This window comes from Neoarius graeffei, chromosome 25 (genome assembly GCF_027579695.1).
Source record: "Neoarius graeffei isolate fNeoGra1 chromosome 25, fNeoGra1.pri, whole genome shotgun sequence".
NCBI lineage: Eukaryota > Metazoa > Chordata > Actinopteri > Siluriformes > Ariidae > Neoarius > Neoarius graeffei.
This window is the reverse complement of record NC_083593.1, coordinates 8,783,479-8,805,456: the sequence shown is the minus strand read 5'-3', so window position 1 is coordinate 8,805,456 and position 21,978 is coordinate 8,783,479. Positions and strand designations below refer to the sequence as shown.

The following is a 21,978-nucleotide window of genomic DNA, read 5'->3' as shown; positions in this document are numbered from 1 at the left end:
TGACACTTTGTATAAATACTGTAGTAAATAAAAAAGCTGTTGAAATCATCCATGTCTTCCCTCTTGCTGTTTCAAAATACTGCCTGGCTTTTCATCAGAGATTGTTCATAAAATGTGCTTATGTCAACTCAAACTCAGTTTGTGCATGATTATTTCATTGTAACTATAATTTTAACCTCTCTTAAATGCTGTATCCTAAACTATGTTTACTTAAGGTAAATAGTAGGCTATATGCCCAAATACAGAGTACTTAAGATTTAAAAAAACGCAATACGTACCGAACCGCAGACCTCAAACCGCAATACGTACCGAACCGCGACTTCTGTGAACCGTGCCACCCCTACTGGAGGCTCATCCAAAGAAATGCTCGACTGCACTAATATTTACATTAGATGTCCTTGGAGCTGTCTGTATTTTCTATTTAACATTTTGTACTGAATGGGTTTTATTGTGTCGTCTTCCAGAGGCCGAGTTCAGAGATGGTACGCGGCTCCCTGCGGCTGCTAACCTCCAGCGCCAGCCGACTGCAGGGCGAGTGCCAGCGAGCAGCACCAGCCGATTCTTGCCCCGCCGACGCCCAGCTGGTCACGCAGCAGCTCATCCAGTGCGCCTACGACATCGCCAAGGCTGCCAAGCAGCTCGTCACCGTCACCACCAAAGAGAGCAACTGAGCCACTCACCTTTTACCGTCCTTTTCATTTCAGTGCTGACGACATCGCCCGTCGTAACTGTTGGGGGTTTTTTCTTTTTCTTTTTTTTTTTTTTTTACAGCATCAGTATTATAAAAAGTTATATTTTTTATTTAAAGGAATTGGGTTCATAGTGTCTGTTAACCAAATGTTAAGTTATAATCTTGGTATGGTAACATGTTCACGTCTACAGGCCATTTAGTTTACACATTTCACTGTAGTGTAGCTCAGTCCGTGCTGCCGTTCTCTGGTAACGTGTCAAATGGTCATGTGACAGTGCAGTCTCTTGTGCTGATAAAACCCAGCCATAATGTGTGAATATTTAGTCCTTCCTGCATAAAACACCACTTAAACCCTCATCCTGTGACTTAGCAAATGTACAGTATCAGAAGTATACGACGTCTTTACTTGTAATGTTGAAGTCTTTAAGCTGTAATACCTCATACATACATAGCCGACTGCACCAAACCTCCTGTTACCATGTTCCAGAGATTCCAGGACACTGTTTTTGATTCGACACAAACCACATTTACTTCTGCTTTCTAAACGGCTTTGTTCGAGTACTTGGGGTTTTTTTTGTTTTGTTTTGTTTTTTTGTGCAAAATGCTTCGCTCTCGTTTTCACTTGCATTTATTTGTAATTGTGCTTTGTGCAATTATGAATGGAAATTCATCCAAAGGATGTGTTGCCTTGTGTCTCAAAATCCATCAGCAGTTGCGCTTGTGATTTCTTTATGTGGTGCTAATAATGTGTCCTCGTATTCTTCAGTATATTGTATAATATCTAAATGCTGCTATGCTGTCTTCTACATATGCAACTAATAAGGTGGTGTTGGCTCAGTCCCATCTGCGTACAGGGATAACAAAAACCGTGACGGTTTAGCTTCTGTGAAAACCTTGCCATTGAATATAATAAACCAGAATTTATAACATGCTAATTGTGCAGGTGATTTTTTTTTTTTTTTTCTCCGATGCCAGACAAAAAGTATAGAATTTGTAACAGGGTGCGTCATTATAGGAAAATGATCAAGACGGTGTGGTGTGTTCCCAATTCAGAGTGGGTGTTTTACATTTATTAAAGAATGACAATACTTTTCATCCATTTATTAGTTGTGGGGAACGTCTGAAACAAGTTCCTCTTATTACTTCTGTTAAAACAGCTATAAAGTCATCAGCAGGGTTTGTTTTTTTTTTGGTCTCTTGGTTAATAAAAAAAAAACACAGCTCGTCTTGTTCATGAACCTAACTCTAACCCTAGAGCAAAGCCATCCATGTCTGAGAGCTTGAACTGCTGACACTGGAGACTCCTTCATATCAACAATTACATGCGTGTTTTAATCTGTTCATGTTCCTCTTTGCACAATCTCTCTAAATCGTCCAGGGTCCTCTCCTATGCACTCTCCTCTTCAGCTCATCCCACAGGTTTTCAATCGGGTTGAGGTCTGGAGACTGAGATGGCCATAGGAGGAGCTTGATTTTGTGTCTGGTGAACCATTTTTGTGTAGATTTGGCCACATGTTTAGGGTCATTATCTTGCTGAAAGACCCAGTGACGACCCGTCTTCAGCTTTCGGGCAGAGGCCACCAGATTTTTATTTAAAATGTCCTGGTATTTCAAAGAGTTCATGATGCCATGCACCCTAACAAGGTTTCCGGGGCCTTTGGAAGAGAAACAGGCCCACGGCATCACCGATCTTCCCCCATGCTTCACAGTGGGCACGAGATGCTTTTCCGCATACTCATCTTTTGTGATGTATTAGAGTGTTTGTTGCCAAAAAGCTTTATCTTGGTCTCATCTGACCAAAGCAGATGGTCCTAGTTGAAGTCCCAGTACCGCTTAGCGAACTCCAGACGTTTATGCTTGTAAGTGAGAAAAGGCTTTTTCCGTGTATGCTTCCCAAACAGCTTGTTGGCATGTAGATGGCGCCTGATGGTTGTTATGGAGACTTTGTGACCCCAAGATGCTACTCTTTGATGCAATTCTCTAACCGTGAGCTTTGGAGAACTTTTTACTTCTCTTACCATCCTCCTCACTGTGCGTGGTGGCAAGATAAACTTACATCCTCGTCCAGGCTTGTTTGCCACTGTTCCAGTTGTTTTAAACTTCTTGATGATTCCTCTGACTGTAGATACGGGCCGGTGTAGGCGAGCGGCTATTTTCTTGTAGCCACTGCCTGACTTATGAAGGTCGACACACATCGGTCTTACTTGAATGGTGTATTCTCTTGTCTTTCCCATGTTGAAGAGTGGATAAGAGAAATAGGCCTCTGTGTCACATCATATTTATACCCCAGGGAAATAGGATGTGATGAATTACTAATTAAAGGTTCTTAGATACTCTGATCAACTTTATAAACTACAGTAGAAAGGACAGAAATGCTTCAATTACATTTATTTTCTAGGAGTTATGGGTGCCAATAATTGTGGAACAGGTGATTTTATGAAAAATATTTCTTAGGGATTTTTTTTAAATTCACTTGAGTTAAGGGTTACATTTTTCTACAATTTTCAGTGTGAGATTATGCTTCTGCAATAAAAATTGAATTTATTTTAAGGCTTTTAACACATCTTAACCGGGGTGCCAATAATTGTGGAGGGCACTGTATATATACAACATATTATAAAATACAACAAATACTACAACCTATATATTTGTTAAATATACTTTATTATAGTCAATGAGGGTGGCACGGTGGTGTAGTGGTTAGCACTGTCGCCTCACAGCAAGAAGGTCCGGGTTCGAGCCCCGGGGCCGGTGAGGGCCTTTCTGTGCGGAGTTTGCATGTTCTCCCCGTGTCCGCGTGGGTTTCCTCCGGGTGCTCCGGTTTCCCCCACAGTCCAAAGACATGCAGGTTAGGTTAACTGGTGACTCTAAATTGAGCGTAGGTGTGAATGTGAGTGTGAATGGTTGTCTGTGTCTATGCGTCAGCCCTGTGATGACCTGGCGACTTGTCCAGGGTGTACCCCGCCTTTCGCCCGTAGTCAGCTGGGATAGGCTCCAGCTTGCCTGCGACCCTGTAGAAGGATAAAGCGGCTAGAGATAATGTGATGTGAATGTGTGATCTTCTTTATGTAAAGCACTCTGATTTAAAAACTCAAAATGAAAGTGCTTATACATAAAGATTATTACATACTCATCTCTGTCTAATTCTCAAACCTGATTGGTCAAAAGGTGTTGATTCATTTTCTGTTCTAACAGCTCTGCCTATAGTTAGGACTGCAAGGAAAATCACAGGTGTATATTAATGTGATACTTGATCATTTCTATAGTGACGACTCACACTGAGAATGCTAGGATTTTTCAAAGCGGGGGTCACACACTGACTGGCAGCCTGAGTACATGATGTAACAAAAAATAATTACCATTGCTAGTTTTAGGTAGCTTAGAAACCATTATAGACTGGTACCAAAATCCAGAATTGTGACACCCAAAGGCATTTTAGAGACAAAGTCGGCAAACAGTCTTATTTTGTCAATTTGGGTGTGCCGAATTCAAATCTGCAATATGCCGAGCTCTATCTGACCTCTGTTGACCTCTAGAGGTCATTGAACTTTGGGCCTGTAAACGTCTCAGCTGAACCCAGTTTCTCAGCTTTCTAAGGAATGAAATGTACTAAAATGATTAACGAAGTTAGCAAATGGCCTTGTTTGTTAAATGTTTGGGTGCTGAATTCATTTTTCATTTGTAAAACGACATATGACCTCTGATAACCTCAAGGTCATTAAACTTGGCCTATAGGCCTATGCATTTAACGGCATTTTTAAACTGACTTTACTCCCCCAAAAAGAATATGAACAGACAAAAAACAAATAGAAAGGAACAAATACAACATTAAATGCCAGTCCATGTACATGTGACTTACTTTTCACAATGAGAATGTCTTGGCGATCACCTTACATAACATTGCATTACATTTAGCGGTTATTGTTTATACAAAGCTACTGAAAAAAGGACAGATTCAGCAGCATACAAAATGTGGGGGCGTACAGGGTATACAGGTTAATCAGGGTTAGTATATATGAGAGTTTTTTTCTTTGTTGTTTGTTTTTTGTAAAGGCTTTACCCCGTTTAAAACAAAACAAACAACAAAGAAAAAAACCCTCATATATACTAACCCTGATTAACCTGTATACCCTGTACGCCCCCACATTTTGTATGCTGCTGAATCGGTCCTTTTTTCAGTAGCTTTGTATAAACAATAACCGCTAAATGTAATGCAATGTTATGTAAGGTGATCGCCGAGGCATTCTCATTGTGAAAAGTAAGTCACATGTACATGGACTGGCATTTAATGTTGTATTTGTTCCTTTCTATTTGTTTTTTGTCTGTTCATATTCTTTTTGGGGGAGTAAAGTCAGTTTAAAAATGCCGTTAAATGCATAGGCCTATAGGCCAAGTTTAATGACCTTGAGGTTATCAGAGGTCATATGTCGTTTTACAAATGAAAAATGAATTCAGCACCCAAACATTTAACAAACAAGGCCATTTGCTAACTTCGTTAATCATTTTAGTACATTTCATTCCTTAGAAAGCTGAGAAACTGGGTTCAGCTGAGACGTTTACAGGCCCAAAGTTCAATGACCTCTAGAGGTCAACAGAGGTCAGATAGAGCTCGGCATATTGCAGATTTGAATTCGACACACCCAAATTGACAAAATAAGACTGTTTGCCGACTTTGTCTCAAAAATGCCTTTAACTCCTTAAATAAGCACTTTTTTGAATTTTGGTACCAGTCTATTATTGCTGTTTCTTCTATGTTTTCTTGATGATGTGTTCTAGAAACGTCACACTAAAACTTAGCTTCAATGCCACAAAATGCAATTTTGATGGGAAAATATATATAATGAATTGCTTACCTGTCTTCACGTCGAAAGAAGGAGGAAAGTTTCGCTTGTTTTGACATGGCGAATTATTAACACGAGGAAATACTTGTAATTCGCAACTAAAAAGACTGCAGCGACACTGGCAGCTTGACCATGCTTTTTAGTGAGATTGTGTTGCGCTTGCGCAGAACTGGGTCAATCCCGCGCGCCTTGGCTCGTGCACCTGAAGGCGCGCCTCAGGCTGCGCGCACGCCTGACGAGCTCCAGCATGCACGCTGTTAACAAAGAACACCTGTCTTTAATCAGTGAACTACGTTTGGGCTATTTAAGGGCTGCGCCCATGCAAGGACAATGCGAAGTATTGCGCCGCATCTAGTGTGCCTTACTGAGCCTTGTTTCCTGTCCCTGTTGATCTCCTGGTTTTTCGATTCCTGTTTCTCATCCCTTGATCTTGTATAATTTTACCTCTGATATTCTCTCCGTGCCTCGATTGACCTCCTGTCTGCCTGTTTCCTCGATTACGACTTTGCCTGCTGTTTCGGACTGTTTGCTTGTTGTGTGCATTTCACGCACTTTATGCTCATATCGCACTGTGTATTATTTAACATATCTGCACTTACATCCATCTCTCCTGCACACACACTGACAAACTAGGTTTTCGCGCCCAAACCACAGGAAGTCAAGGTTATAGAAACCCTAATGAGGCTGAGGTGACAATCTAGTTTAAAAAAAAAATGTGGGAAAAATTACAGTGAGCGCTTTTCTAATATTCTTATGCGGCCATTGAAAAAATGCATGGTCCGACAAAGGGGGGGTCATGAGCACTCCAGGACCCCTCCCTAGCTACGCCCCTGGAATTTGTAATACCGACTGAAGTTTGTCCCTGTGAACTCCGTACCAGGACTTCATATAGTGTGTCAAGAATAACAGAGATCATGTACGCTGACGACATTGTAGTCTTCTTGGAGAACTTAAATGATGTGAAGAACATCCTAGAGATCTATGACAATACTTTCTCAAGATTTTTGGTTTGCAGACATGGCTGGGTCATGGGCTTTCAACATAGACGAGAATATTCAAGCGAGTAGTCGTCTTCTGACAGTCGACAACACAGGAATTAAGAATGTGAGGCAGTTCCGCTATCTTGGCCATCTAATCACCAACACTGGGAGGTCATCGACGTTTTTACATCACAGGATCACATCAGCCTTTGAAAAGTGGAACGAGCGAAAACATGTACTCATTGACCGTGAAATCCATGGATGAAAATCTTGACAGCATGTGTACAGTCTCGGCTATTGTATAGTGTCCAGGCATGGGAGCTAACAAGTGCCGAACTCGTACAGCTTAATGCTGTGTGGAATGTTTTTTAAAGAAAGATGATAGCCGGGGGTTATGTGAGGAAGAACGCTCTCCCTGCCAACCAACGCAAGAAAGGGGTTGGCGTTTCATCCTTGGTAGAAGGGGAACTGGACTGGGGGTTCAAGATCTCTAAAACAAAGTTGTATGAAATAATCCAGTCACAGTCAATTGAGGATACGTCATATACAGTACCTCAAATACATCGCACACATCTGCAGAATGCCTAATGATGGCTTACAAAAAAATTTACTTTTCGACAAAAGGAGAAGTTGGAAGAAGGTAGAAGATCTTTTAGGGCTCGATAGACAGCAAGCCCTCAAGATGATGATGATAAAAGATGACTTTATGCAGCTGTTGGAGAGCAGATTTGTGTTGCTTGACCTTAGTACAGCATTTGATACCATTGATCATTCCATTCTTTTGGATAGACTAGAAAATGTTGTGGGAGTTAAGGGAACGGCCCTCTCCTGGCTCAGCTCTTATTTAACTGATCGTTATCAGTATGTTGATATAAATGGTGATTTTTCTAGATGTACTGAGGTAAAGTTTGGTGTTCCACAAGGTTCTGTCTTGGGTCCACTGCTTTTTTCTTTATATATGTTACCTCTGGGTGATATTATTCGTAAACATTGTATTAGTTTCCACTGTTATGCTGATGACACACAGTTGTATGTCTCTGCAAAACCTGATGAGAGACACCAGCTTAATAGAATTGAGGAATGTGTAAAGGACATGAGACACTGGATGCTTATTAACTTCCTTCTGCTTAACTCTGACAAGACTGAAGTACTTGTACTCGGACCACATACAGCTAGAAGTAAGTTTTCTGATTACACAGTAACTCTGGATGGCCTTTCTGTTTCTTCATGTGCAGCAGTAAAAGACCTCGGAGTGATTATTGACCCCAGTCTTTCATTCGAAACTCACATTGATAACATCACCCGGATAGCTTTCTTTCATCTTAGAAATATTGCTAAGATAAGAAATTTAATGTCACTACATGACGCGGAAAAACGAGTTCATGCTTTCGTTACCTCCAGGTTGGATTATTATAATGCCTTACTGTCTGGATGTTCCAATAAATGCATAAACAAGCTCCAGTTAGTTCAAAATGCAGCAGCAAGAGTCCTTACTAGAACTAGAAAATATGACCACGTCACGCCTGTCTTATCCACACTGCATTGGCTCCCAATCAAATTTCGTATTGATTATAAAATACTACTATTGACCTTTAAAGCACTGAATGGTCTCGCACCACAGTACCTGAGTGAACTTCTGATCCTCTATGACCCGCCACGCCTACTTAGATCAAAAGGTGCAGGCTATCTGCTGGTACCTCGTATAGTGAAGGCTACATCAGGGGCCGGAGCCTTTTCTTACAAAGCCCCACAGTTATGGAACAGCCTTCCAAGTAATGTTCGGGAATCAGACACAGTCTCAGCGTTTAAGTCTAGGCTGAAAACATATCTGTTTAGTCAAGCCTTTTGTTAATGGTGTTTATGAGGTAAAGGTGTAAATCTGGAGGGTCCTCAGACAGAGTGTTTTGGTAAACTGGGATGTATGGATGCTGTCAGTCCCCTACTCGCTTGCTCACTCGAGTTTGTTGACGGTGTAGTGGCTGGCTGCTTTATGTCCCGGGGCTCCCTCATGCCTGTGTTACCTTCTGGCTCTCTCCTTTTAGTTATGCTGTCATAGTTAGTTGCCGGAGTCCCTGCTTGTACTCGGTGCAATATGTATACTGTTCCTACTTATTCAGGTGAAATTGGGCATACCTAACAACCTGTGTTTTCTCTCCCCCCCCCCAATCTGTCCTACATGGAGTCAACAGGAAATCTTTTGGTGGAGAGGGTGGACCTCGACTGGCTCTCGTAGCCTGCAGGGAATCGGCCGTCAGACATTCTGTTGCATGTCCCAGACCCGGTGAAATGTAACTGAATTGTCTTGGCCAGCCCTAAGGATCCCATCTGCATCCCATCATTGCTGAGGAGTGTGCTCCCATCACCCAATCAAGCATCCAGCCAGAGCAGGTCATGATATTTTTTAACCATATTAACATGCCATTGTTGTGTATTATGCCTGATGTCAAGACTCTCGTCTCTGCGAGCCTACCACATAGACTTAATACTTGTGTCATTTTTAGGGCATACCTAACAACCTTTGTTTTCTCTCTCCCCCCCAAATCTGTCTCTCTGAGTTACATGTCGGTCCTGAGCTCGAAATGCTGACCTCTTCTGCTCCTCAGACCTGCTTGATCCATCCTGGTGCCCTGTGTCTGGTTGGAGTCTCATCGCATCGCTCCTGTGGAGGACGACCCCATGAGGACAGTTGAAAGTTACACCTGGAGGACACTCTGGACTCTTACAGTAATGCTTTTATGGCTGAGGACTACACTTGACTTGCTAACTTTAGGACTGCAGTTGTCATGAACAGTTTGGCACTCAAGTTTCCATCAATGAAGAGTTATCAATGAAACTGACTTCATGTTAAAACTGTTCACATTATAGTCATGCTGTCTGTTGTTGCCCAAATGAGGATGGGTTCCCTTTTGAGTCTGGTTCCTCTTGAGGTTTCTTCCTCATGTCGTCTGAGGGAGTTTTTCCTTGCCACCGTCGCCGCAGGCTTGCTCAATGGGGATAAAATTAGCTCATGTTTTAAGTCGTTGAAATTCTGTAAAGCTGCTTTGCGACAATGTTTATTGTTAAAAGCGCTATACAAATAAACTTGACTTGATAGATTTACAGGCCTTAAAAAGCTGCGCCCCAAGGCCGATCATGTGCCAGGAGGGAAGACATGATGATGATGATGATGATGATATGCTCCAATGGTCGAATATCCCTCTCTCTGAATTCTCCCATCTTGTGAAATGTTATAGGAGAAGATTAAGTGCTGTCTTGTTGGCAAAAGGGAGTTGTACAAAGTAACATCAGGGGTGCCAATAATTGTGGCACACATGATTTCATGTAAAAGAATTATTTCTTAATGTGGGATGCTTTCCCCCTACTGAATGAAAGGTTGGATTTTTCTCTTTCTTTGTATTGTTGTTCTAAAAAAAAATAATTTATTAGAAGCCTAAGAACACATCTTAACGAGGGGTGCCAATAATTGTGGAGGGCGCTGTGTATATGTTAATATTTGTATATGTTAATACTTAATTTATCTAGGAGTTTTTTCTATTCTCTGTTTATCCTGTAATGATTTCTCTGGAATTTTAATTTCCCTGAGGGAACCCTCCCAAAGGGATCAGTAAAGTTCTATCTATCTATCTATCTATCTATCTATCTATCTATCTATCTATCTATCTATCTATCTATCTATCTATCTATCTATCTATCTAGTAGATTATTCTGTCACTCTGTCTCTGTGTATATTTGAAGAAGAATCCAGAGATTAGCTGCAGTGTAACTTTAGAAATAAATATTTACAGTAATTTAAGCACTTTATTGTAATAGAAGCGCCCATCCAATAGTTGTCACGCCTCGTTATTTTTGCATAAACGACTCCTATAGGTCAGTTTAATTGTGTTGTCAAATTCTTCTCTCTCATTGGCTAGCTTTATTCTACCTGTTGAATATTCCGCCCCAGGCCCCGCCCACTACTTCCCTGTTGCTGCACGAAGTGTCACTTCGGCTTGTTCCGGGTTAATTGTGCTGTCTCCAGCAGGCTACTTTTCCTGCTCTCGTTTTATTTTTGTTGTTTTTTCTTATTTTATAATGTCTCTCTTATTAGAGAATCAGTTCTGCGAGCTGTCTAATAGCAACGAAATCGCTACAAAGTCGTTTTTGGAGTCGGTATCCCATATTCCATCTTTCTTCGGTGAGTAACGTTAGCCGTGTAAGTGGTGTCGTGCTGAAACTGATGACTAGAGTGCACCAAAATGAAAAGTTATTGGAACAAGACCCAAGCTCCTCCTCCTCTTTCTTTTTCTTCATACAGCATGTAGGCTCATTAATGTGAGCATGGAGATTTTAGACGCAGATTAAAACCGACCTCATACAAGACGGTATGCTAAAATAAAGTTGTGTAGTGTTTTAAAAGTTAGTTTTTGTTTTGAGTACAAATGAACGTTAACTTTGACACTGTTTCAGGAGATAAGTGTGTTGATAAGGACTCCCCTAGGAAATCTGGAATGGTACGGTCCTAAAATTAATTATTCATGAGCGTGCTGCCCTGATAGGCTACTCCATCTTCCAGGTTGATGAATTCATCTCATCTCATTATCTCTAGCCGCTTTATCCTGTTCTACAGGGTCGCAGGCAAGCTGGAGCCTATCCCAGCTGACTACGGGCGAAAGGCGGGGTACACCCTGGACAAGTCGCCAGGTCATCACAGGGCCGACACATAGACACAGACAACCATTCACACTCACATTCACACCTACGGTCAATTTAGAGTCACCAGTTAACCTAACCTGCATGTCTTTGGACTGTGGGGGAAACCGGAGCACCCGGAGGAAACCCACGCGGACACGGGGAGAACATGCAAACTCCACACAGAAAGGCCCTCGCCGGCCCCGGGGCTCGAACCCAGGACCTTCTTGCTGTGAGGCGACAGCGCTAACCACTACACCACCGTGCCGCCCCGTGTCAACATATGTCTGACTTTATTCATCACACACTTGTGAAATTCCTCTCTGCATTTAGCCCATCTGAAGCAGTGAACACACACACATACCCAGAGCAGTGGGCAGCCATGCTAACAGCGCCCGGGGAGCAGTTAGGAGTTCGGTGCCTCGCTCAAGGGCACCTCAGCCCAAGGTCGTCCCATATTAACCGAACTGCATGTCTTTGGACTGTCGGGGAAACCGGAGCACCCGGAGGAAACCCGCGCAGACACGGGGAGAACATGCAAACTCCACACAGAAAGGCCCCTGCTGGCTGCTGGGCTCGAACCCAGAACCTTCTTGCTGTGAGGCGACCGTGCTAACCACTTACACCACCGTGTATTAAAACACGGTGGTGTATATATTTTTAATATATACGTCACCGTGTGCTCAAAGCTCATGACCATAGGTGAGAGTCAGAACGTATGGTCATGAGCTTTGGGTAATGACCGAAAGAACAAGATCACGGATGCAAGCAGCCGAAATGAGTTTCCTTCGCAGGGTGGCTGGGCGCTCCCTTAGAGATAGGGTGAGAAGCACAGTCACTCGGAAGGAGCTCGGAGTAGAGCCGCTGCTCCTCCACATCGAGAGGAATCAGCTGAGGTGGCTCGGGCATCTCTTTCGGATGCCTCCTGGGCGCCTCCCTGGGGAGGTGTTCCAGGCATGTCCCCCTGGTAGGAGGCCCCGGGGAAGACCCAGGACATGCTGGAGGGACTATGTCTCTTGGCTGGCCTGGGAATGCCTCGGTGTTCTTCCTGAGGAGCTGGTTGACGTGTCTGGAGAGAGCGAAGTTTGGACTTCCATGCTCAGACTGCTGCCTCCGCGACCCGGCCCCGGATAAGCGGAAGGAGATGAGATGAGATGAGATGAGACACCACCGTGTGTAATATATGTATAAATAACATTATTCAAATATCAGGATTTTGATTTATTTATTTATTTAAATGGCACCACTTTGTAACAAGACTTCGCTGTGTTTATCCAACATTTACAGAATTGTTTAACGAGGAAAAATAAAAATAGACACTACGCCCAGATACCTGTTAACAGTCAGAGTCATAAAATCACTGCTAATATATGAAATATCGTCACTCTCTGAAATATCACGTTTATGTATCGCGATATCTGTCATGTTGTCATATCGCCCAGCCCTGATGTCTAGCTCATGTTTACTTAAATCACTATAGTAATAGTGTTGTAGGTACTTGAACCTAATCCCTTCAGTATTAGGAACTCTGAAACAACTAGGAAGTCAGTACGTTAGTCATTATGTGGTGATTCAAGACTCAAGCGATAATTTGTACTCCCAACGCGGCCATGTCGTTGCTGTTTATTTATCATTAGCGTCATTTTTAAAAGCTTTGAATGCCACCGGCCTACACTAACCAGTCACGGTGTGTGGCCAAAAGTATGTGGACGCCCAACCGTGACACCTGTCTTCATCATACTGTTGCTGTAATGTTGGAAGTGCACAGTTGTATAGAATGCCCTTGTATGATGTAGCGTTATAGTTTACTTAAGTGGAACTAAGAGGCTGAAACCTGTTCCAGCATGACAATGCTCCTGTGCATAAAGCAAGATCCATGAAGGCATGGTTTGTCAAAGTTGGTCGAAAAGCTTTAGTGGTTGAATGGGCTTAAATCTCTACAGCCAAGCTATAAAATCTAGTGGAAAGCCTTCCCAGAAGAATGGAGGTTATTATAACAAATAATAGAAAAGTGGGACAGAATTGGAGGGTTAAGAAGTACAGCTTTTGGATGTGTAACGCTGAATAGAGTCAGTTAGGACAGAGGTGTGGACGCAGTAACAAGACGAGCTGGTGAAGGAACTGTTGTTGTAATGGTTGTAAGTAATAATTAACTTGTCTCGCAGATTTTCCACAACATTAAACACAACTATAAAGGGTTAAAGGTATAACAAGATATTCATTAATCAGTTGAAAGTTGTAATCAGGTTAACGCTGTGGTATAAAAGGAATAAAACACTCCACGACATGCTGTTATTGGAAACCAATCAGCTTCAGCGTGCTCATATCGTTTGGTGCTTCTTTATTCCAAACCTTCCTCTGTAGCTGCCGCTTAACTGAATAGACAAAGTGTTAAAGTTTTCTGTTGAATGTCAGTCTGATTTTTTTATTTTTTATTTTTTTTTTAAACAGACTGTCTTGGTTCAAAAGTTTTTGCTCCCATCAAAGCCGACATAAACGGAAACATCACAGTAAGCGTGAATCTTCTCACATCGACACTTTTTAGTCGCAAGTATTCACAGGTTTATACGAGCGCTCTCTCTTCTCGCTACTTAGAAAATCCGAGCTGTATACGACTCCGATCCAGTGAAGTACGAGACGCTTCAGAAGATCCTAGAAGCCGAGAAGGGCGTATACGGGTCCGAATGGCCGAAAGCAGGGGCCACGTTAGCGCTCATGTGGTTAAAAAGGTGAGAAGAAATTATTGTGTTGTTTTTAATTCACGTTTATCAACTTTACAAGGGACAACACATTTCAGGATGTGCTGTTATAGGAAAGTAATCAACTTTTTGATGGTAGAATATCTTTATTTATATCCTGTATGAGCACATCCTGTCATGATGCGTTAACGTCTTAACCTTTACTATATTAGCAAACATTGCTCTTTCGTTCAATTTCCTCCTGCGTTTCCTGTCAGAAGTGTTCAGTCTGCTGTTTCTGACTGTTTTCCTCAGAGGCCTGCGCTTCATTCAGATCCTGCTGCAGAGTTTGGCAGATGGCGAGCGAGATGAGAACCATCCCAACCTCATCCGTGTCAATATCACTAAAGCTTACGAACAGGCACTGAAAAGGTACCATGGCTGGATCGTGCAGCAGGTTTTTAAGGTGAGAGAGATGGAGATGGAAATGAGTTTATTAAGGGAGGAGAGACGTGGATCCACGACAGGTTGTGTAGTATCAAATTTTTATACATCACAGCCTTTAGAGTTATTAGAAGTAGCACTTTGAATTGCTTCTGAAATGAAAAAAAAATAAATAAATTTCTTATACTGTAAGAGGAAAAGTTCTACATTTGATAGCATGAATTATTGTGATTAGCATCATGCTTTAATGTGATTTTAATGTTTCTATACAAACCACTTGCACTAATTTTAACCATTATGGACATGACATTTTGGAACACTCATAATTTTACAGAGTGCGTTTTAATATTGTGGCATCGTCTAGCCTGGCAAGCCAGACTAAATGTGAATATTTAGTCTGGCCTCACTCGTAGACATTTCCGAAGGGTGTGGGAGGAACAACCCGCTGTCTTTCAAACTGTCTCTGTGCGTATAGGCCAACGCTCTGACCAATCAGCGCAACTGTGACGTAGTCAGAGCGACAGAAAGCAGTGGGGGAGACCTTGAAATAAATAATTTTTCAAAATGCGTATTAATTAATAAACAGGTTCTAGATATTAAGAAGTTTGGAGATAATGACCAAGTTCGGAGTCTGTACCACATACTTAACATACACTTATTTTTTCAAGTGTTTTTCAAGGGTTTGCTTAAACTGTTTTTGAGAGTTTTTGTTTGGTGAAATAATTTCCCTTAAATTTAAAATAACGGGAAAATAAGAAACAATCAAAAATTAATGTTTCAAAGCTGTTTATTAATTCTTCGTACTGCACAAACTAGCCCCATCCTTTTGGCTACGAGCGGAGCCAGCTGGTAGATCAGACTTTTGCCATAGCCGGTCGGCAAAACAGCGAAAACGTCCTTCTTGAAAAGGAATGAGCGGAGAGCCTCTTCCTGCTCATGTTTCAACGAAAACTCCAAGTCTAATTCTTCTAAAACTGATTCCAAAGCGGAGTCAAACGCGCGCTGTTCACTAGCCGTAGCCATCTTTCCTGTTGTGCTTTCTCCAGCGTCGCGCAGCCTTGTCGTCACTCCTGCAAAAGCCCGCCCAAAGAATCCAAACAAAAAACCTTGCGTTGTGATTGGCGGGCACGATTTGATGCCCGGGGTGTGTTGTTGATATGGTGCGAGGCTAGACCCACTCGCAGGCAAAAAATATTTTTGGCCGCTAGGCGGGTGGGTCTAGTTTACTAGGCTAGGCATCGTCATCTTTTATTTATTTATTTTATGTAGCACCTTTCCGGGGAAAAAAAAAAGCAGTTCAAAGTGCTTTACAAACTGAATTATCAAAAAGAATAAATGTCAAAGGGCGTATCATTTAGTATTAAAAGTAGATATTGAAGCTAATAACCCGCAAAGAGAGAAAGAGGAGTGACACCTTAGAGGCGGGAATTCAGCTGTACGACGACGCGTGCCGAAAAATATTATTGTAATGTCAAAGTACACAGTAACGTGGTGTGCTAAATTACCTGAAAATTCCTTCCACCACATTTACATTTCATGATTTGGCTCATGCCGTCATGCAAAGTAGCTTACGCTCACCGGGCGCTTTATTAGGAACACCCAGCCACCCGCTGTTTGTTTTATGCCGTTCTCTAATCAGACGATCCCTTGAATGCATCAAATCATGTAGATACAAATCAAGAGCTTCAGTTAATGTTCACAGTGTTCAAACATCAGAACGGGAAAAACCGTGACCTCTCAAATTGTGACTTTCTTTCACTTTTGGCATTGGTGTTGGTTTGAGCCAGATGGACTGGTTTGAACGTTTTCAGAAACTGCTGATCTCCTGGGCCTTTCACACACACACACAACAGAATGGTACAAAAAACATCGCGTGAGCAACAGTGCGTGGAAACAAACACCTTGTTGATCAGAGAGGTCAGAGGAAAATGACCAGATTGGTTCGAGCTGCCAGGAAGGATATAGCAACTCTTTACAACCGTGGTGAGCAGAAAAGCATCTCAGCATGCAACAGCAGAACAACACATTGGGTTCCACTCCTGCAGCCAAGAACAGGAACCTGATGGCGTATTCACACCTACGTTGTTTGGTCCGGACCAAACGAACCAAATTTCCCTTGGTCCGGACCTTTTGGGTTGGTCTGAATACAAACCACCGAACTCTGGTCCGGACCAAACAAGCGGACCGAGACCGAGCTGCAAGGTCGGACTCGGTCCGGACCAAAGGAACCCTGGTGCGGATCTTTTGGAGGTGTGAAAACAGACCGGACCTAATCTGACAGTTTTGCTTTTTTGTACCTCGGGAGCTTCCGTCGTTTGTCGAGCATTATGGGAAACAGAGTCTTGACACTCCACCGCAAAGTGCAAACACTGTTTCGGTTGTCAAGGGAACCTTACAACAGTCGTTCAGTCATTCAGACCAGTGGTAGGCTAGACTACAGAGTACAAAAAATGAGTAGGGGGCAAACGTGGGCCGAGGAAGAAACGCGTACCCTTGTGGATATATGGGCAGATGTCCACATATCTGAGCTTTTGGAGAGAACACACAAAAATGCCGACGTGTTTGCTGTATTCAGTGAGAAAATGAAGGAGAAGGGGTTCACGCGCTCCCCAGAACAATGTCGGCTAAAAGTGAAGAAACTCCGTCAGACCTACATTAAAATCAGGGACATTCTTTCAAAAAGTGGCGGTACTAGCGACGCAAAAAAGAAATCCATCTATTGCGTGAAGAGCCAGAACTGTCACAACATGATGTGCGCTCCTCAGTGCTATCCTCCGTAGCCGCCTTGCCCTTTGTCGTCGTCGTTGATAAATTACTTGTACAACAGCATAGTAATCGCACAATTGTGAAAACAGTAAAAACTGGAAAAAACATATAGCTTTGATGACATTTAAAAGAATAACAGCACGGAAAGCCTCCATGACTACTTTTGAACTTAACGCTTTGTGCGCGTGTCGTCTCTGACCAATAGCTGAACGACCTCAGGGCGCGTGGCTTTGTTGACCGATTTTGGTCCACTTACTAAAATGTACAGTGTGAAAGCGAACCGCACCAAAATGAAAAAATAAAAAAAACATTTGGTTCGGACCAAAGCAAGTGAACTATCGAACTATCCTGGTCTGAATACACCCTTAGACTCAAGAACAAGTTCCTGTTAAAGTGGCCGGCGAGCGTAAAATGAAAACAGGATGCAACTCAAGCAGACAGTCGAGCATTTAAAGAAACGTTCAGATAAAACCGGTAACTTGGAATTTTCAAACTCCCACTAGGAAAAGCAAAGGAAACTCGACACGGTTTGTTTAATTTGTACCTCAAGGACACGGAGATCGAAAATGTTAATTCGGACACAGGATTAGCGTCTAGAGGCCTTGGTGTTATTTAGTACTTAACAACGCACTTCCATGTACTTACTGCAACCTGGTACGTGTTCGCTGTAACATCTAACTGTCTGTCACGCAGCTACGGTGCTATAAAGGCAGTGCGAAACAAGACGAGATAAAACTAATGAGGTCAAATCAAGTTTAGTTGCAAGGCAAATTTCGATCATGGGGTGAAAAGTGAAAGTTAAAATGAAATGCCGCAGAAGGATCAGTTCATGGGGATGCTGGGACTGATGCAGGAATACACCAGGAATGGGATACCAGTTTATCTCGGGACACGATGCACAAACACGCATTCGCACCTCGGGGCAAATCAGAATCCAAATTCACCTGTCAGGACGTTATTGAGAGGTGAGGGATCCTCGAGGAAACTCATGCGGACACAGGGACATGCGAAATTCCACACTAACGCTCACAGTATTCGTAATCCGAGCCCTGAACTGAACTGAGGATCCTGGAGCTGCGAATGAGAGTGCAACGATATGTGTAGATAGTGTAAATTATAAAGCTAAAAGTATATGTTATGATTAGAAAGAGCATAAAGTGGAAAATAAATAAATAAATAAATAACAAAGAACGATCATAAATGTTTTAAACCGTGTGGTATACGAGGTCGCGTTTGTGCCTACAGGCTTCCTGGACTCAGGTTACTCTCTGTACAGGGTTTTGTGTGATCTCCATGGGTCCGTGTGGTTTCTTCTTCCAGGTTCTCCAGTTTCTCGTGCAGATAAAGAAACTAAAGAAAATAAACCCTGCTTCCTGTTGAATTCTGTCAGACAGCACGACAGTTTTCAGGGTGTATGTTTAAACTCGGCGAACTTCATGGTGGCGCTGTAACCGTAGCGTACGCTTCTTGTTCCGATTCCCACCTCCTGCTGCACTCCACACATCTACTGAGGTGCACGGTGGGTGTTGGTCAAAAGGTTTTTCATATAGCGGAATTGAGTGAACTTGGATGACGGATGATTTTTCTCAGAATCACAAAGAACCAAGAGAAAGTAAATGCTGTAACCTGGGAATTCATATATTTATCCATTAGGGCTGTAACGATATGCAAATCGAAATCGTGATACGCAGAGCCACGATCCGTATCGCGATACAAGAAGGCAGAATCGCGGTACACCCTTTCAAACTTCTCCTCAGCCCAAAAACAGAGGCGCTTCCAAACTTCAATTTATGAATACTTTACTTTTTATTTAAATTACATTTTAAACTTACTTAAATTACTTTTATTTTTTTATATCTATTAGTAAGTCGTTTTTTCGCCGACCTGCGACAATCTTCTGCGAGTCACGCAACGTCCACACTCGCCACTGGCAGAGCATTCGTTTCTTTTAAGCGGTCGCCATTCTGGTTGCGACGCGGGGAGCGAATCTGTAAACAAGCAGCTCATTGGCTGGCTAGGTGTGCCACAAGCCAATCACAATCACTTGACCGGAAAGGCATGCAGTGTTGCCAGATTGGGTGGGTTTAGGTGCTTTTTGGCTGGTTTTGAACATATTTTGGGGTGGAAAACGTTAGCAATATCTGGCAACACTGAAGGCATGTCTGCTTGGGCGGAAGCCTTCTGCGGCAGTTACATTTTGACACGCGAGCAACGTTTCACCATAAAAATTCCGTAATTTCCATCTGTTTTCCGCGATCACAGAAAATCATTGGCCCTATGAGAGTGAGACAGTGAGAGAGCCACCCCCCAAAAAAAAAATCTTAACGGATTTACACGATTTGGAAAAATGACTTTTTCAGAACCGAAAAAAACAGAGCTTCCGGCTCAACAGTATTATTTTGAGAAATAAAACAGTCTTTGGATATACATTTGTTCATTTTTGCATACATATTACTCATTCTCTGCAGTGGTCTGAATTATTTGTTATTAAATAGTTAATGTAAGTTTAATAAGTTAAATTTACTACTTTAAAAAAACATTTTAAAAAAATCGTGGGCGTATCGAATCGTGGGTCAAAAATCGCGATTCGAATCGTGAGTTGGGTGTATCGTTACAGCCCTATTATCCATGCAACTATTTATCTAGCTGTCCATGTGTTATTAAATTACCTTAGCTACCACTTTTTCACCTATTCGATTACATTTCCAGGTGACTGGAAAGCAGACTCGCGCAGCGGATTAGCTAAGGAATTTATCCTTTGAACCATGAGCAAATCTTTAAATCACTCGGTCTTGGATCACTCTTTTGGAGATCGGGTCGATCATATAACTACTCTTTACAAACGTGGTGCGCTGAAAAGCATCTCAGAATTCGCAACATATCCAAACCACAATGTGGATGAGCTAGTACGCTGTGTCAGTGTCTACTCCTGTAAAATACAAACGGGAATCTCAGGTCAGAGTAGGCACCGGTTCACTGAATATCCGGAAAAGGCGAAATAGAAAACAGCTAACCCACAATGTTTTTTCTTGTGCTTTAGGCTGCGCTTCTGGCTGCGCCGTACAAATCGGACTTCTTGAAGGCTCTGTCGAAAGGTCAGGCGGTGGCCGAGGAAGACTGCCTGGCGAACATTCGGCAGTTCTTGCTGAATTTTACCGCCACCGTGGACGCCATTTATGAGATGTACACAGTGATGAATGCTGAGCTGGATTACACAGTGTGACGTGCCGTGTCACGGTGCCTTTCTCAGGTCAGACAGCATTCCAGTGGAAATAATCAGTACTCAAAATCAGCACAGCTCTCATTTTATTAATTGTATTATTATTATTTTTTTTTTTTGCTGTGAGAGAATTTTCTGTCTTAGCATGGATTTTGCAGGGTAAAAAAAATACCTGAAGTGCATTTTACATGCGGTATCTCTGAGCAGAGAGATGTTGAACTACCTGTAATGTTTTAAGACTACTGTATCACACTGTGCGTCATGGTTGAGAGACGGATTTCAAACTGGATTGAGGAAAAGCTTGAGAAATGGTTTTAACCCTTTTACATGGATGAATTCATACAAGAAGTCTTAGTCTTAAATGCTACTGTTTGGGACAGACCCCGATCCAAACTTCCCGACGTCTTCGGATGTGTCCGAATCGTTCGAACCAAGTGTGTTTTGTAAATAATAATAATAATAATAATAATAATAATATGAAGAACTATTTACCTAGCACATTTCATCCAAATGGAATAAAAGTAAGCTTAGAAAATAAAAATTAAAGAATAGGACTGAAAAAAAACCCCTACGTAAAAATAGAAGATAAATTAGGACAGAAAATAAAATCTAAAGAAAAGGTGTGTTTTCATCTGCTTTTTAAACTTATCAGAAGGTGTCCCAGAGTTTTGGAGCGCTGAAAGAAGCTTTAACACATCTCTTTGTTTTTGTTTTTTTCCTTTTCTTTTTTTTTTTTTAAATTAGACAAAATTCACCTTACATTTGATGATCTTCATTGTTGATTTCTGCAGCTTATATTCATTTCGACACTGTTATAATAGACAAACCAAATAATTTGGAGCTTTAAAACAAATAAAAGAATTTTCAGGTCTATTCTTACAATAACATCGGGCGTTGTTGTAACAGTAAGAGAAAACAGCAACAAAGAATTCAGTCCTATCATTTCATCATTGGGTGTTTATTAGTTTATCGCTCTTTGCACTCAACCCTTTGGGGAAACATTTCAATTTTGTCCTCATTTATCTGTCAAACAAATGAAATGCTTTCAAAAAAAGTGCCTCACAATAATCAACAGCTGTCTCATGTGTATATATATTCATTAATATGCAAAGATGTTGGTGACTAATTTTTATATATAAAGCAATTTGCAGTTTTGCTATATGATCGATATTACTTTTTCATAAAAAGACTGACTCGTTAACTGATGATGATGATGATGATAATCCTACATGCATACTGACAGCCTGGGGTTTGCTGCACAAAACTAATGAGTATGTTCCTGACTGATTATAATGCTTATCTGCGATTTGATTATTTATATAGAGCCGATATTTACACTCTCAGGATACAGGTTATTAACGTACAGTACACACTTCTGTATTGTTCCACGAAGGAAGCAATTTTAATCATCACTGTGTGGAAGTTGGTTGTTTGATTATGAAGAGAATTGTTCATTAGCTACTGTTACAACTGTGAGGTTGGCAAGATTTTAGAATTGTTCATGTGAAGGCGTGTAAACAAAGGCATAAAGAAAGTGTTAGTTTTTTTTTTTTCTGCATTACCAAACCTCACTCTGAAGTGTATTTATAATGGTGTGTGTGTGTGTTTCTGATTGAGATCCAATGTAGAATGATTCTCAGAACTGTCCTGTCGATACACTGACATACATTAAAACTTGGTCTGAAATAAA

The 21,978-nt window shown here is 41.8% G+C and overlaps 2 protein-coding genes across 4 annotated transcripts in view; both read left to right on the top strand.

Annotated features, from left to right (window-relative positions):
* Nucleotides 1-1,626, top strand: part of git2b (G protein-coupled receptor kinase interacting ArfGAP 2b) — a 42,164-nt gene extending 40,538 nt beyond the window's left edge. For all 3 annotated transcript variants that reach the window (XM_060908528.1, XM_060908527.1, XM_060908526.1), the window contains one exon: nt 465-1,626. In XM_060908528.1, the coding sequence (XP_060764511.1) occupies nt 465-671 (207 nt within the window). In that variant the 3' untranslated portion in view covers nt 672-1,626. The remainder of the gene's footprint in view (nt 1-464) is intronic.
* Nucleotides 1,627-10,487: 8,861 nt separating this feature from the next.
* LOC132872974 (glycolipid transfer protein-like) lies at nt 10,488-21,978 on the top strand. The gene is made up of 5 exons (XM_060908121.1): nt 10,488-10,686; nt 13,632-13,690; nt 13,776-13,909; nt 14,174-14,324; nt 20,109-21,978. Exons 1-5 carry the CDS (start codon nt 10,584-10,586, stop codon nt 20,289-20,291), a joined length of 630 nt encoding a protein of 209 aa, XP_060764104.1. The 5' UTR covers nt 10,488-10,583; the 3' UTR covers nt 20,292-21,978.